General features: G+C 45.6%; 1 protein-coding gene across 1 annotated transcript in view; it reads left to right on the top strand.

Annotated features, from left to right (window-relative positions):
* Window positions 1-12,597, top strand: part of bicc1 (BicC family RNA binding protein 1) — a 242,038-nt gene that overhangs the window by 118,759 nt on the left and 110,682 nt on the right. The window contains exon 3 of the mRNA XM_033034345.1: window positions 2,915-2,984. Coding sequence (XP_032890236.1) covers window positions 2,915-2,984 — 70 coding nt within the window. The remainder of the gene's footprint in view (window positions 1-2,914; window positions 2,985-12,597) is intronic.

Below are 12,597 nucleotides of genomic sequence, written 5' to 3'. Positions count from 1 at the left end.
CACCTTAAACCTGTGTCCTGTGGTCCTCGATTCATCTACACTGGGCAAGAGACTCTGTGCTTCTACCCGATCTATTCCTCTCAGGATTTTATGCACCTCAATAAGATTATCCCTCATCCTCCTGCGCTCCAAGCATCTGGAGCGAGATTGTTCACCAACTATTGCACATTTTTGTAGTTGGTACCTTTTGTGAACAGTTAAGATAATATAGCATCTTAATTTAAAATGGGTAGCACAGTGGCACAGCTGGTGGAGCTACTGCTTCACAGTTCCAGAGACCCAGGTTCGATCCTGACCTTGTCTGTGTGGAGTTTGCACGTTCACCCCATGACCGCATGGGTTTCCTCGACATCTGGATTAAGCGGCTAATTGTTCTCTCTAAACTGCTCCTTTGTATGTAAGGAGTGGATGCAAAAGTAGAATAACATAGAACAAGTGTGAATCGTTGGGATGAAGGGGGCCACTCTTCACCTCCAATGAATGCTTCAACTATCTCGAGATGTTAGGTTTAGGTTTGTTATTGTCACCTGTACCGAGGTACAGTGAAAAACTTTGTTTGTGTGCTATCCACTCAAACAAATAATACCACATGTGCATGCAATCTAGACAAACACAAGTGCAACAGATAGAGCAGAGACAAACACCAGAGTGTGGAATATATCTCTCGGCATTGTAGCATAACAGAGAAAAAGACATTGAGGTGGTGCAGACATATAAATACCTTGGAGTGCACCTTGATAACAAACTGGACTGGTCTGTCAACTCTGACTCCCTCTACAAAAAAAGGCCAGAGCAGACTCTTTTTCCTCAGAAGGCTCAAATCCTTCAATGTGTGTAATGATATGCTGCACATGTTTTACAACACTGTGGTTGCAAGTGTTATTTTCTACGCTGTTGTCTGCTGGGGCAACAGCATTAGTGCAAAAAACAACAAGAAGCTGGTCAAACTGGTTAAACGAGCTAGCTCAGTGCTGGAGGGGAGAGTAGACTCTGGGATGGATGTGCTTGAGAGGCGTATGAGGCTCAAGGTGCAGGCCATCCTGAAAAACCCCGGGCATCCCCTCCATATAATTCTGGAGAGTCAAAAGAGCACTCGGAACAACAACCGGCTCCTCTCCCTGCCCTGTAGAACGGAGCGGTTCAGGAGATCCTTCACCCCTGCAGCCATTAGATTTTATAATTCGGACCGCTAGGCTGTAGGGGGATGCATTTTGCAATTTTTAATTTTTAATTGTTAATTATTGGTCTTTTTAAGTATTTATTGCTCTCAGGTAGTGTCCACATTGTATTCTATGTATTTTCTGTCTGCGTTCGTTTTGAATCTGTGGGTTTGTTGGTTGGGGGCTTCTGGACATCTGAATTTCCCTGAGGGGATCAATAAAGTATTTATTATTATTATTATTATAAAAACACTACAACCTCCAAATAAGCTCTGAACTACATAGACTTGGGGGAATTGGATTTGTCTTTTTGCACTATTATTGTGTATGTATGTATGCATGTATGCATGTGTGTGTTATGTATATATATATCATATATATATACACACATCCACACACACTTATATACACATGTATATACAGTATATATATAACTTTTTTGTTGTTGATTATATTGTTTGCAGAGTACTATGTTTACATATTCTGTTGTGCTGCTGGACCCGCTGAGTTACTCCAGCATTTTGTGTCCAGCATTTCTAAGAATTTCATTGTTCCGTTTGGGACATGTGACAATAAAACACTCTTGACTCTCAATGTCCGCAGTGAGGGAGGTTGGAAAATCGGGACTGTATGTTAAAGCTTCCTGACTCATCACCAGTCAAAATGCCTGTGCCTGACATGCAGCACGGCAAATGGTTATCAGCAAAGATCCGCTATAGGATCTTTGGTTATCAGTAGAGTTTGGCTTCTTAGTCCTTTTTTACTCCAACGTTCAGCAATACTGTGGTAAATGTGCTGTGTTTATGCACCATGGCATGCAACCGTTCAGATGGTCTCATGGAACAGTGCAATAATGTCCACCATAGGTGGAGGATTCACCCAGTGTTCTCAGGGCTTTTAATTTTTTAGTGTAGTTTAAATATACAGCGCAGAAACAGGCCGTTCGGCCCACCGAGTCCACACCGACCAGCGATCCCCGCTCACTAACACTCTCCTACATTATCCTACCCTAGAGACTCGGGTTCGATCCTGTAGGGAGTTTGTATGTTCTCCCCGTGACCTGCGTGGGTTTTCTCTCCGGGATCTCCGATTTCCTCCCATACTCCAAAGACATACAGGTTTGTTGGCTAATTGGCTTGGTAAAATTGTAAATTATCCTTATGCCCCTGTCCCACTTAGGAAACCTGAACGGAAACCTCTGGAGACTTTGCGCCCCACCCAAGGTTTCCGTGCGGTTCCCGGAGGTCCCTGAGGGGTTTTGTCAGTCTCCCTACCTGCTTCCACAACCTGCAACCTCCGGCAACCACCTGCAACCTCCAGGAACCGCACGGAAACTTTGGGTGGGGCGCAAAGTCTCCAGAGGTTTCCGTTCAGGTTTCCTAAGTGGGACAGGGGCATTAGTGTGTGTAAGATAGTGTTAGTGTACGAGGTGATCACTGGTTTGCTCGGACTTGGTGGGCCGAAGGACCTGTTTCAGCGCTGTATCTCTAAACTAATCTAAACTAAACTAAAACCTCCAGCCCCTCTAAATGGGGTCTTAAAGTCTAGTAGCCATCAGATGAGTTGTTGTATTGAAATGTTTTTTTCCCGACATTCTAAGTCAGCGTTTGTGTGTTTTTCTTAAGTATTGCACCTTTAGTAAGCTTGTCCACGATCCTGACAGCATGTGCCTTGCTTATTATCTTCATTCGTTGATTGTGGTTAATTCGAGCGGTTTGGATGGTCTTTTCACCAGCTTTCTAATCTTTCAACAGATTATGGAAGAAACAGGCACACAAATTGCATGGCCGTCCAAGTTGAAGATTGGAGCAAAGTCCAAGAAAGGTGAGTGGCTTGAATATATTCTACTCTCTAAGTTGTAACTGTTTTGGGTTTTTAGTACTTTGGCCTCTGGCACGTGCACTTGTATCCGCTTTTCTCTCCTGCTTCACACTTTAGATTTCCATCTGCTACATATTGAGAATGACCACCGATTCCAGCAAGCTCTACCCTTCACCCCCCCCCCCCCCACCCCCCTCCATCCTTCTGCACCCACAGCTGTCAATGGGCTTCCTTCCTTCCTTCTTTCCCTCTCTCTCTCTGTCTCCCTCTGTCTCAGTCTCAATCTGTCTCTGTCTCTCTCTCTCTCTCTCTCTCCCTCTCTCTCTCTCTCTCTCTCTCTCTCTCTCTATCTCTCTCCCTCTCTCTCTCTCTCTCTCTCGCTCTCTCTCTCTCTCTCTCCCTCTCCCTCTCCCTCTCTCCCATTTCTCACTTCCCCCTCTCCTTCCACCTCTATATTCCTTTCTCTGGCGTCACAATATGCACCTCCTCTATCCTCATCTCAATGCTTGTGTATTTTCCTCTAACCTTTGTCCAACCACCAGCCTATCAAATACTCCACGAACCTGTATCCACCTATCACTCATTTGTGTTTGTCTAGTTCCTCTTGCTGCTTTCTTGCTGCTTGCTGCGTTCTCCACCACCCCCCCCCCCCCTCCCCACCACCACCACAATGAGTCTGAAGAAAGGTCCCAACCCGAAACGTCTCCTGTCCATGTTCTCCATAGTGCTGTCTGGCCCGCTGCGTTCCTCCAACGCTTTGTGTCTTTTAAAAAAAAAAAACAGCATCCGCACTCATTGTATCTATACTTGTTCTGCTAGTTTGATTTACTAAAACAAATTGCACTGGAGGTTCAGGTAGTAGTCTTGCCAAAGCATCTATGTATATGGTAGTTACTTCTGCAATAAAAACAGCTCCTCAGTCCCGCTTTCTTAATGTCTATCGCGCTATTTGCAAAGTATTCATTTGTCAATATAAACCCGCCTAATGACAAATGCTTTGTTCTCAGCTTGTAAAGCCCATTCATTGAACCAATGATTCATTTCCCAGAACAAAATCACATTTTGAACATCAATCTTCCTCTAATGTAGTTTTAAGTGCCATCCATCTGTTTAATTAACCTGCAGGTATTTGTGGCTTTCGAGACCACAAGTACCCTTTCCACACCTCACATTGTGTAAATATTAAGTTAGCAACCATCAGTTGACAATTCGTTTTCATCTTGTATAGAAATGGCGGTGACAATTAAATCTCGCTCGTCAGAAAGACTAAGTTGTGACTGTTGCTTTCACTGGATGGAAATTCTTGTTGGAAAATCCCAGTAAATACATGGATCGTGCATTCGGTAGACCCCTGCTACCTTTGGTTCTTGCAGCTTTTATAAGTTCTTATTCCCTATCATTGCCCAGATATATTTCAAAAGACAAACCAGTCTTGGAGGAACAGGGGTAGGATCTCGAACCCTTAAACGTGTAACACATTCAGTTCAGACACATCTGATTGTGATCGCTAGACTTTGTCTATGGACAGATACAATACGATAGAACTTTATTTATCCCAGGAGGGAAATTGATCTACCAACAATCATAAAACACAAAATACATGAAACTTGGAATTAAAGTGACGAGTGGGAAGGCTTGGGGGATGTGCAAAGATTGGGGCAGAGGGGGGGGAAGGGGAGAGGGGGGATGGGAGTCAGTCTCAGTCTGCCCCATGACAGAAGGGGGAGGAGTTGTACAGTTTGATAGCCACAGGGAAGAAGGATCTCCTGTGGCGTTCTGTGCTGCATCTTGGTGGAACCAGTCTGTTGCTGAAGGTGCTCCTCAGGTTGACCAGTGTGTCATGGACGGGGTGGGCTGTATTGTCCAGGATGCTCCGCAGTTTGAGGAGCATCCTCCCCTCCAAGACCACCTCCCATGTATCTCAAGGGCCTGTCCCACCATCGTGCGATTGCATGCGTCTAGCGTGACCAAACGTGGTCGCTTGAGGCATACGGCCGCGCGGGGCCGGTCCCACTTCGAACCGCGGAGGCGTATGGAGTTGTGCAGGACTTGTCCCGACATCGCGCGGGGCTCCGAATATCCCGCACTGTCCGAAAATTCCGCGCGCCAACGGCCTGTCGGCCCGCAGGCGCATTGAGGGCGTACGCAGCGTCTTGACGTCGTACGCCTAGCGTGTGGTGTTGCGCGATGACATCACCGCCCGGCGTGCCGTTGCGTGATGACGCCACCGCCCGACGCCATGCCACGTCCAAATTCAGTCGGCCCGCCTCCTGCCCAGCTGATTGGTGAGTACGACGTAAATTACGTCACGCACGAACTTTGCGTGAACTTTGCACGTACTTAACGCATACTTAGCGCAAACTCTGCTTCCGTTTGGTCGCGCTAGACTCTTGCAATCGCATGCTGGTGGGACAGGCCCTTAACTCCGCCCCCAGGACGGAGCCAGCCTTCCTGTTGGGTACGTTGTACTTATGCGCTACAATGCTGGGAACTATATTCTACACTCCTTTTATTTATTTCTACTGTACTCGTGTTTGATGGATTGTATTTAAGTACAGTATATCTGAACTACTTGAATAGCACCAAAAGCAAGCTTTTCACTGCGCTTTGGCACATAAGACGATAACAAGCCGGCACAATGGCACAGCTGGAAAAACTGCTGTCCCACAGCGCCAGGCACCCAGGTTCGATCCTGACCTCAGGTGCTGTCTGTGAGGAGTTTGCACGTTCTCCCTCTGACCACATGGGTTTCCTCCAGGTTCTCCGGTTTCCTCCCGCATTCCAATGACGTTGGGTTTGCAGGTAAATTGGCCCTAGAGTGTAGGGAGTGGATGCAGAAGTGGGATAAGGTTGAACTTGGGTGAACAAATGGTCGGTGGACTTGGTGGGCCATAGGGTCTGTTTCCAAAAACAAAATTAGGGTCTGTATCTCCAAACTAAACTAAACTAATATACCTAAACCTAAATCTGAACTATACCCACATCTGCTCCCAAGCCCACTTTTCCTTAACACACTTCTCGGCATCTGCATATAGTTGCGTCTTGCGCTTCTTGTGCGTGGTAGTGGAAAGATTGGTGGAAAAAGGGCTGCGACGTGAATGCTCTTTCCTTGACCCCACCTGTCCAACTAACTTTTAAATACTGTTATTGTACCCTCTTCAACCACTTCCTCTGGCATCTTGTTCCATGTCCCCACCATCCTCCCTGTGGAAAGGTTGCCCCTTAGGTTCCAATTAAATCTTTCCCTTCTTCCGTTAATCCCACGTCCTCCAGTTCTTGATTCCCCTACCCTGAGAAAAAATCTCTGTGCATTCACCCTCTTTATTCCCCTCATGACTTGATACACATCGATAAGGTCAACCCTCAGCCAAGGAATAAAGCTCTCCAAGGAATAAAGCCCTAGCCTGCCCAATCATGCCCTGTAGCTCAGGCCCTCATAGAGTAATCGTGTGTGGTGTCATAGAGCACGGAAACATGTCCTTCGGCCCAACTCATCCATGCCGACTAAGATGCCCCATCGAAGCTAGTCCCATTTGTCCACGTTTGGCTCATGCAAATCTTTCCTATCCATGAACCTGTCCTCACAACATCTTCTCTGCATGCTTTCCAGCTTAATGGCATCTTTCCCCAAGCAGGGTGACTAAATGCCACGTGTTTTACACAGTCCATGATGTTGCGGTTATTATTTGTGTTGAGCTCCAGGTATAACTATGCAGCATTACCAGACCATTTCTAATGCTTTTTTTAATCAAAAATTTTATTAAATTATTAAAAAATAATATTTACACTACAATAAAACAAGCCAAAGCCCTGCGGAGCCCAGGGGTCCCGGAACTCCCTCAGGGTGCCTGTGGACAGGGCGTATTCCCTTTCTAACCTCAGCCGGGCATAGACGTAACCCCGGAAAAGGGGCAGGCAGCCGGCTCTGGCAGAGCCCTCTTCCGCCTGGCGCCGAGACTCGCGGATGGCCAGATTGGCCAGGCCCAGGAGCAACCCAACCCGGACATCTTCACCCCTACCCTCTCCCCTACACACAGTAGCAATGTTACAAAATTTTGAGATTTAAAAAATCAAGTCTGTAATTTATCCCATCAGATAAAGCATAAAAAGAAGTTTAATTTGACACCTAATTCACTTTCATATCTCAAGTATTAAAAAAATTATGGCCATTTTCATACTCGGAAATTAGCATCTTGTTCCCTATTGATTTTCTATGGACATAACAAAAAAGCTGTGATCGTGAACAGTCAAAAGCCCATAACCTTCTTAAAAATTAAGAGAACTGAATGAAATTTTCAGTTATCGTAGATTGAACCATTCTGAAACATATATAAAATAATCTTACTTGGATGACCTGAAATTAAAGCATATAATTAGTTAGTTACCCAAGTGTAGCTAATTTCAAACTTCAATTACTAGATCTAAACATCTATCCATTTCTTAATAAATGATTAACATTTTTAAATAGCCTAAGTGTCCAAATAATATTCATAAATAATTCACAATAAAACATGATTTTTAAATCTCATTTACATTAATTTATAGGCCAAATGGAAGGAATTTAGTGTTTAATTGCTATAAATTAAAGTCCATTTTAAATCAGCTTTCTAGTGGGTTCCTGTGAACGCGCTGGTTTAGAACGTTCACATTGCGCTAGATTTGTGCCCTCAAATGCCCAGAAAAATACTGCGGGATATAATGGGCCCAAAATGAGCTACTCGCAATATTAAACTTTGTATAAAGGGATCTTAAGAAGCCCTTTTTAATGTAAAAATAAGCAGCATACCTTCTATTATTTGCTCTATGCGACCCTGACAGCTGCCGGTGGTCGCGGGTTTAGAGATTGATTTTTAAACTACTATAACTATTATACGAGGCCTTTAAAACTAATAATAGCTTTTGCGACGGGGTCTTCCAGCGATTTTTCGTTAATAATTAACTAGGCTGAACATCTTCGATTTGAACAGCCTAGAGAAAATCGCGTTTTAAACCCGCCCCCCTCTAAACGGCGCCAAAATCGCGCACACCCGCAGCGACAGATTTTCAGCGAAGCTTCAGGTAGGCTTTGCAACATACCTACACACAGGGTGTCTAAAGATGAGGATAGTGGGTGACAAATGCAGCCAGAAGGCAAGGAGCAGCCCGTTTAGGTATTCAATTAGTGGCTGCAGCCTCACGCACTCCATGTACGCGTGGTACACAGACTCTTCCAGCCCACAAAAGTGGCAGGTGGCTGGCGAGATGTGAACCGCGAGAGAAACAGGTTGCAGGGAACACCTCGGTGCAATACCCTCCACCCCAGGTCCCCAATGTAGAGGGGGAGAATCCCTGCGTAGAGGGATCCCCACCGGGTCCCCTCTCGCGACCGGAAGGCAACACTGACCGCCACTTGGTGTCCGGACGGTGGACCAGGGCGAGGAAGTGCAGGGTGTGGAGGAGGAGCCCGTACAGGACACGCCTCCCTGCGTCTCGGAGGGAGATGAAGGGTGTCGAGGAAAGGCGGCTCAACTTGTGTGGGACCGGCTCCGTTTCTAATGCTTGGCTGCTCATAGTCTCCCTCTCCCCCCTCTGAAGTTCAGGCAGTTGATTTCTGCTTGCAAAGTTCCTTTCTGCTTGTACTGGTGTTTGTATTTGTTGGCTGGTCCTGCTTGGATTTTATGGGTTTGAAAGTTTGGGAAAGGCTGGATTTTTTTTTTTTTTGCACCGTTGCTTCATCGGTGAATAATGAGAACACCAAGATCTGTTAACGTGGCAATTTGAGAGGGATGAAAATTAATTGGCACTTCACAAGAGGCCCCTGTGGGCCCATGAAACACACCCAGGCATCACGCAAAGCCAAGATGCCTACACAACACCCAAGGTTACAGCCACACTTTGTCCCCCATTTTGCAAATATTTCAGCAATTTCATCATTGTACTGTAATAAATTGCAATGAAGGAAACATAATAATATTCAACTACAGGTAAGAATGGCCCTTAATTACTGTGTTTTTACAGCAATCTTGTTCCCACGATGTGATTCACGACTGCTGATGCTGTATTCAATCAACTTGGTTTCACATATGCAGAGTAAAAAGAACCTAAGAAGGAACCATTCTCATTCTAGCGTCTAAAGGGCCTGTCCCACTTGGCGATTTATTTCGGCGACTGCCGGCATCGTTGACTGACGTATCAGGTCACCGAAAAATCTGCGGCGTGATGACGTATGACGCGCTGAGTTTTTTCAAGTGTCTCAACATTTTTTTTGTCGCGGCCGGATTTTTGAAATGTTCAAAATCTTTTGGCAACACTGATATAACACCGACAGTCGCCAAAAAAATTGCCAAGTGGGACAGGCCTTTATAAAGACACTTTCATGTGTATAGCTTCTTTCGCAGCTTCTGGACAATGCAACGAGCTCAGTTGCATTTGAATGTGGGCGCAATGATAGTAGACGGCATGCAGAGCACAAACGGCATCGTTTCCAAATGCAACGGTTGTTACTGCGCAGTTTATGTTTGGCCTGACCCCCATGGTCCCAAATATCATGCAGCCTTCGTTCAAACCTGGGCAAAAGATCTGATGAGCGTCTGTCCTGGTTGGAGTGCGGCAACAAGGAGCCCCAGTAACACTGAAGTCCATTGGAAACAGGAAAATAATTCAGTGCTTGCAGTTACACCTTGCACAAAAGAAGGTGGTGGTGTCCTTGGGAGTCCACTATTTCAGTCCCAGTACAGTTCTGCAGGGGTTCCTCGGGGCAGTCCAACCATCCTGAGGGTGGGAAAGAAGGCGTATGGTATGCTTGCCTTCACTGCCAGGGGCATGAAGTGTAAGAGTCAGGAAGTCTTGATGCAGCTCTATAGGATATTGGTTAGGCTGCATTTGGAGTATTGCGCGCAGTTCTGGTCGCCCCCAATTACGGGACAGAGTGGTACGATGGCGCAATGGTAGAGTTGCTGCCGTACAGTGCCAGAGACACAGGTTTCATCCTGACCATCTGTACAGAGTTTGTGTGTTCTCACTTGTGACCATGTGGGTTTTCTCCGGGTGCTCTGGTTTCGTCCCACATTCCAAAGACGTGCAGGTTTGCAGGTTAATTGGCTTCTGTGAACTGTCCCCAGTGTGTAGGATAGAACTAGTTAATCGGCGCAGACTCGGTGGGCCACAGGGCTGTATCTCTGAACTAAACTAAAGGAAAGATGTGGAGGCTTTGGATGGGGTGCAGAGAAGGTTTACCAGAATGCTGCCTGGATTGGAGGGTTTCAGCTACAGGGAGAGGTTGGATAGGCTTGGATTGTTTTCACTGAAACTTCGGAGGTTGAGGGCAGATTTGATAGAAGTATACAAAATTATGAGAGGGATAGATGGTCAGGACCTTTTCCACAGGATAGAAATGTCCAACACTGGAGGGCCCAGCTATAAGGTGAGCAGTTGACGGAACTGCTATAATTCTGAATAATTGACTTGAAACTCTGAACAGTGGGGGCTATCATATGTCTTTGTTATATTTTTCCACATTATATTCCATAGCCTTGTCTTCCCCTATTCACAGAGAATTCTGTAAATCTCCAAAGCTTCCCTGCATCCTTCTTGTAGACACTTTGTTTGATCATCAACATGTCCGGATATCTTTGCACGATCTCCTCATCAAGTTGATTGATATAGAGTTGTGAACTGGCTTGGGTCTCAGCACCAGTTCCTGCAACACACTGCTGGATACAGCCTCTCAACCTGCAAATCATCCCAGCACTCAATTGTCTGTCCATTAACTAATCCTGCATCCGGCCCAATATATTACTCCTCATGCCATGCTAGCTGATTTTCTTTCTTCTTCTTGCGTATGGCGTGCACAGCCTAAAGTTGTAGGATAACTTGTTCTATTTGATCTTATATGATTGTGCACACCAGGTTGATTGCACTCGTCGAAACAGGGTGGACCACGTGACGACAGATGGCACAATGGGCTAAGTGTTCGGCTGGCAACCGGAAGGTAGCTGGTTCGAATCCCGCTTGGAGTGCATACTGTCGTTGTGTCCTTGGGCAAGACACTTCACCCACCTTTGCCTGTGTGTGTCCTTGGGCAAGACACTTCACCCACCTTTGCCTGTGTGTGTGGATGTAATTATGTGAAGCACTTTGGGGTCAATGCAAGTTGACTAAAAATGTGCTATATAAATAAAGAAATTTAATTTAATTTAATTTAAAAGGTTGCAATCTCCCACCCCACCGATTTTCTTTCATTTTCCCATATCCTAATGATATGTGTGTGTGTGTTGGTAGGTTAATTGGGCACGATAGAGCACCCCTAATGTGTAGAGGTAGAATCTAGGAGGAGTTGGTTGGTGGTTGATGGCAGGTGAGGACTCGGTGGGCCTAAATTCCTGTTTCTCTGCTTCTCTCTCATAATGACTCTAAAACTCTGACAAATATCTGTCCTTCTTAAGCAAAACACAAAGTGTTGGAGAAACTCAGCGGGTCAGGCAGCATCTGGGGAATGAATGGACAGGCAATGTTTCAGGTCTGGAACATTCTTCAGACTGAAGTGTGAGGACTTGAATGTGAAGAAGGGTCCCAACTCAAAACATCGCCGGTCCATTCCCCCCCCCCAGTTGAGTTTGAGTTTAGTTTACTGCCACGTGGCCCAAGGTATAGTGAATAGCCTTCGCTGTTGCCTGATGCTGCCCGACCCGCTGATTTCCCCCAGCACTTTGTGTTCTTGCCCAAGGTTCCAGTATCTGCAGTCTCTGGTGTCTTCTTTCATAAATAACTCCATGTGTTGCACTGATCAGTAGCATGTTGCTTGCTTCAGCCCCAGAATTTGTACCGCTGTTCAAAATAGCTGGATGAACGCACACTTAGTAAAACATTCTGCACCTGAGATCACTTGAACCTAAATGAAAAATGCCTCACATGCCAGTCGTCTCTTTAATGACACTCTTTCTGATGTTTCCCATGATGTATCTTTACACTAATAGGCAGTGGATGTGGAGAGTAATTAACAGGTCCGAATTACGTAGATGAATAATATTAGGTGGTGGTGAAGATCATGGGTCCAATTGCGTGACAGAATAGGCACAAGATGCAGATTTTAAATGTAAGCTGTTACCATAATGTAAAATAATGATGAATAAATTATACAGCACCAGGCCAGCCGGTAGTACTCTCTTGGAGACACTACGGATGCTGAACTCTTGCGTAGAAAATTCAAACATGTGGAGGAACTTTGTGGAGACAGAGCAATGGTCAACTTTTCAAATCCAGAACCTGCATCAGCCCAGTTTGTGGGAAATAAACAGATGAACTAATTCAGGGTCATTCCAGTCCCCTTGATATAAATGCTAGCATTGAGTTTGCCTTCCGATTCGGCTTGCAAATTAACTTTTTGGGAGGCCTGCACCAAGTCCCTTTGCACCTCCGATTTCTGGATTCTCCATTCAGAAAATAATCTACACCTTTATTCTTATTATTACCAGAATGCATGACTGCACCTCGTTGCACTGAATTTCATCTGTCACTTCTCTGCCCACTCTCCTAACCTGCCCTAGTCCTTCAGCTGAGTCCTTGCTTCCTCTACACTGCCTGCCCCTCCACCTATCTTAGCATCATCTGCAAACTTGGCCACAAAGCCTACAATCCC

This window comes from Amblyraja radiata, chromosome 15 (assembly GCF_010909765.2).
Source record: "Amblyraja radiata isolate CabotCenter1 chromosome 15, sAmbRad1.1.pri, whole genome shotgun sequence".
In the NCBI taxonomy this organism is placed as follows: Eukaryota; Metazoa; Chordata; class Chondrichthyes; order Rajiformes; family Rajidae; genus Amblyraja; species Amblyraja radiata.
Note: the sequence above shows the minus strand (reverse complement) of the source record. Positions and strands in the feature narration are given on the sequence as shown.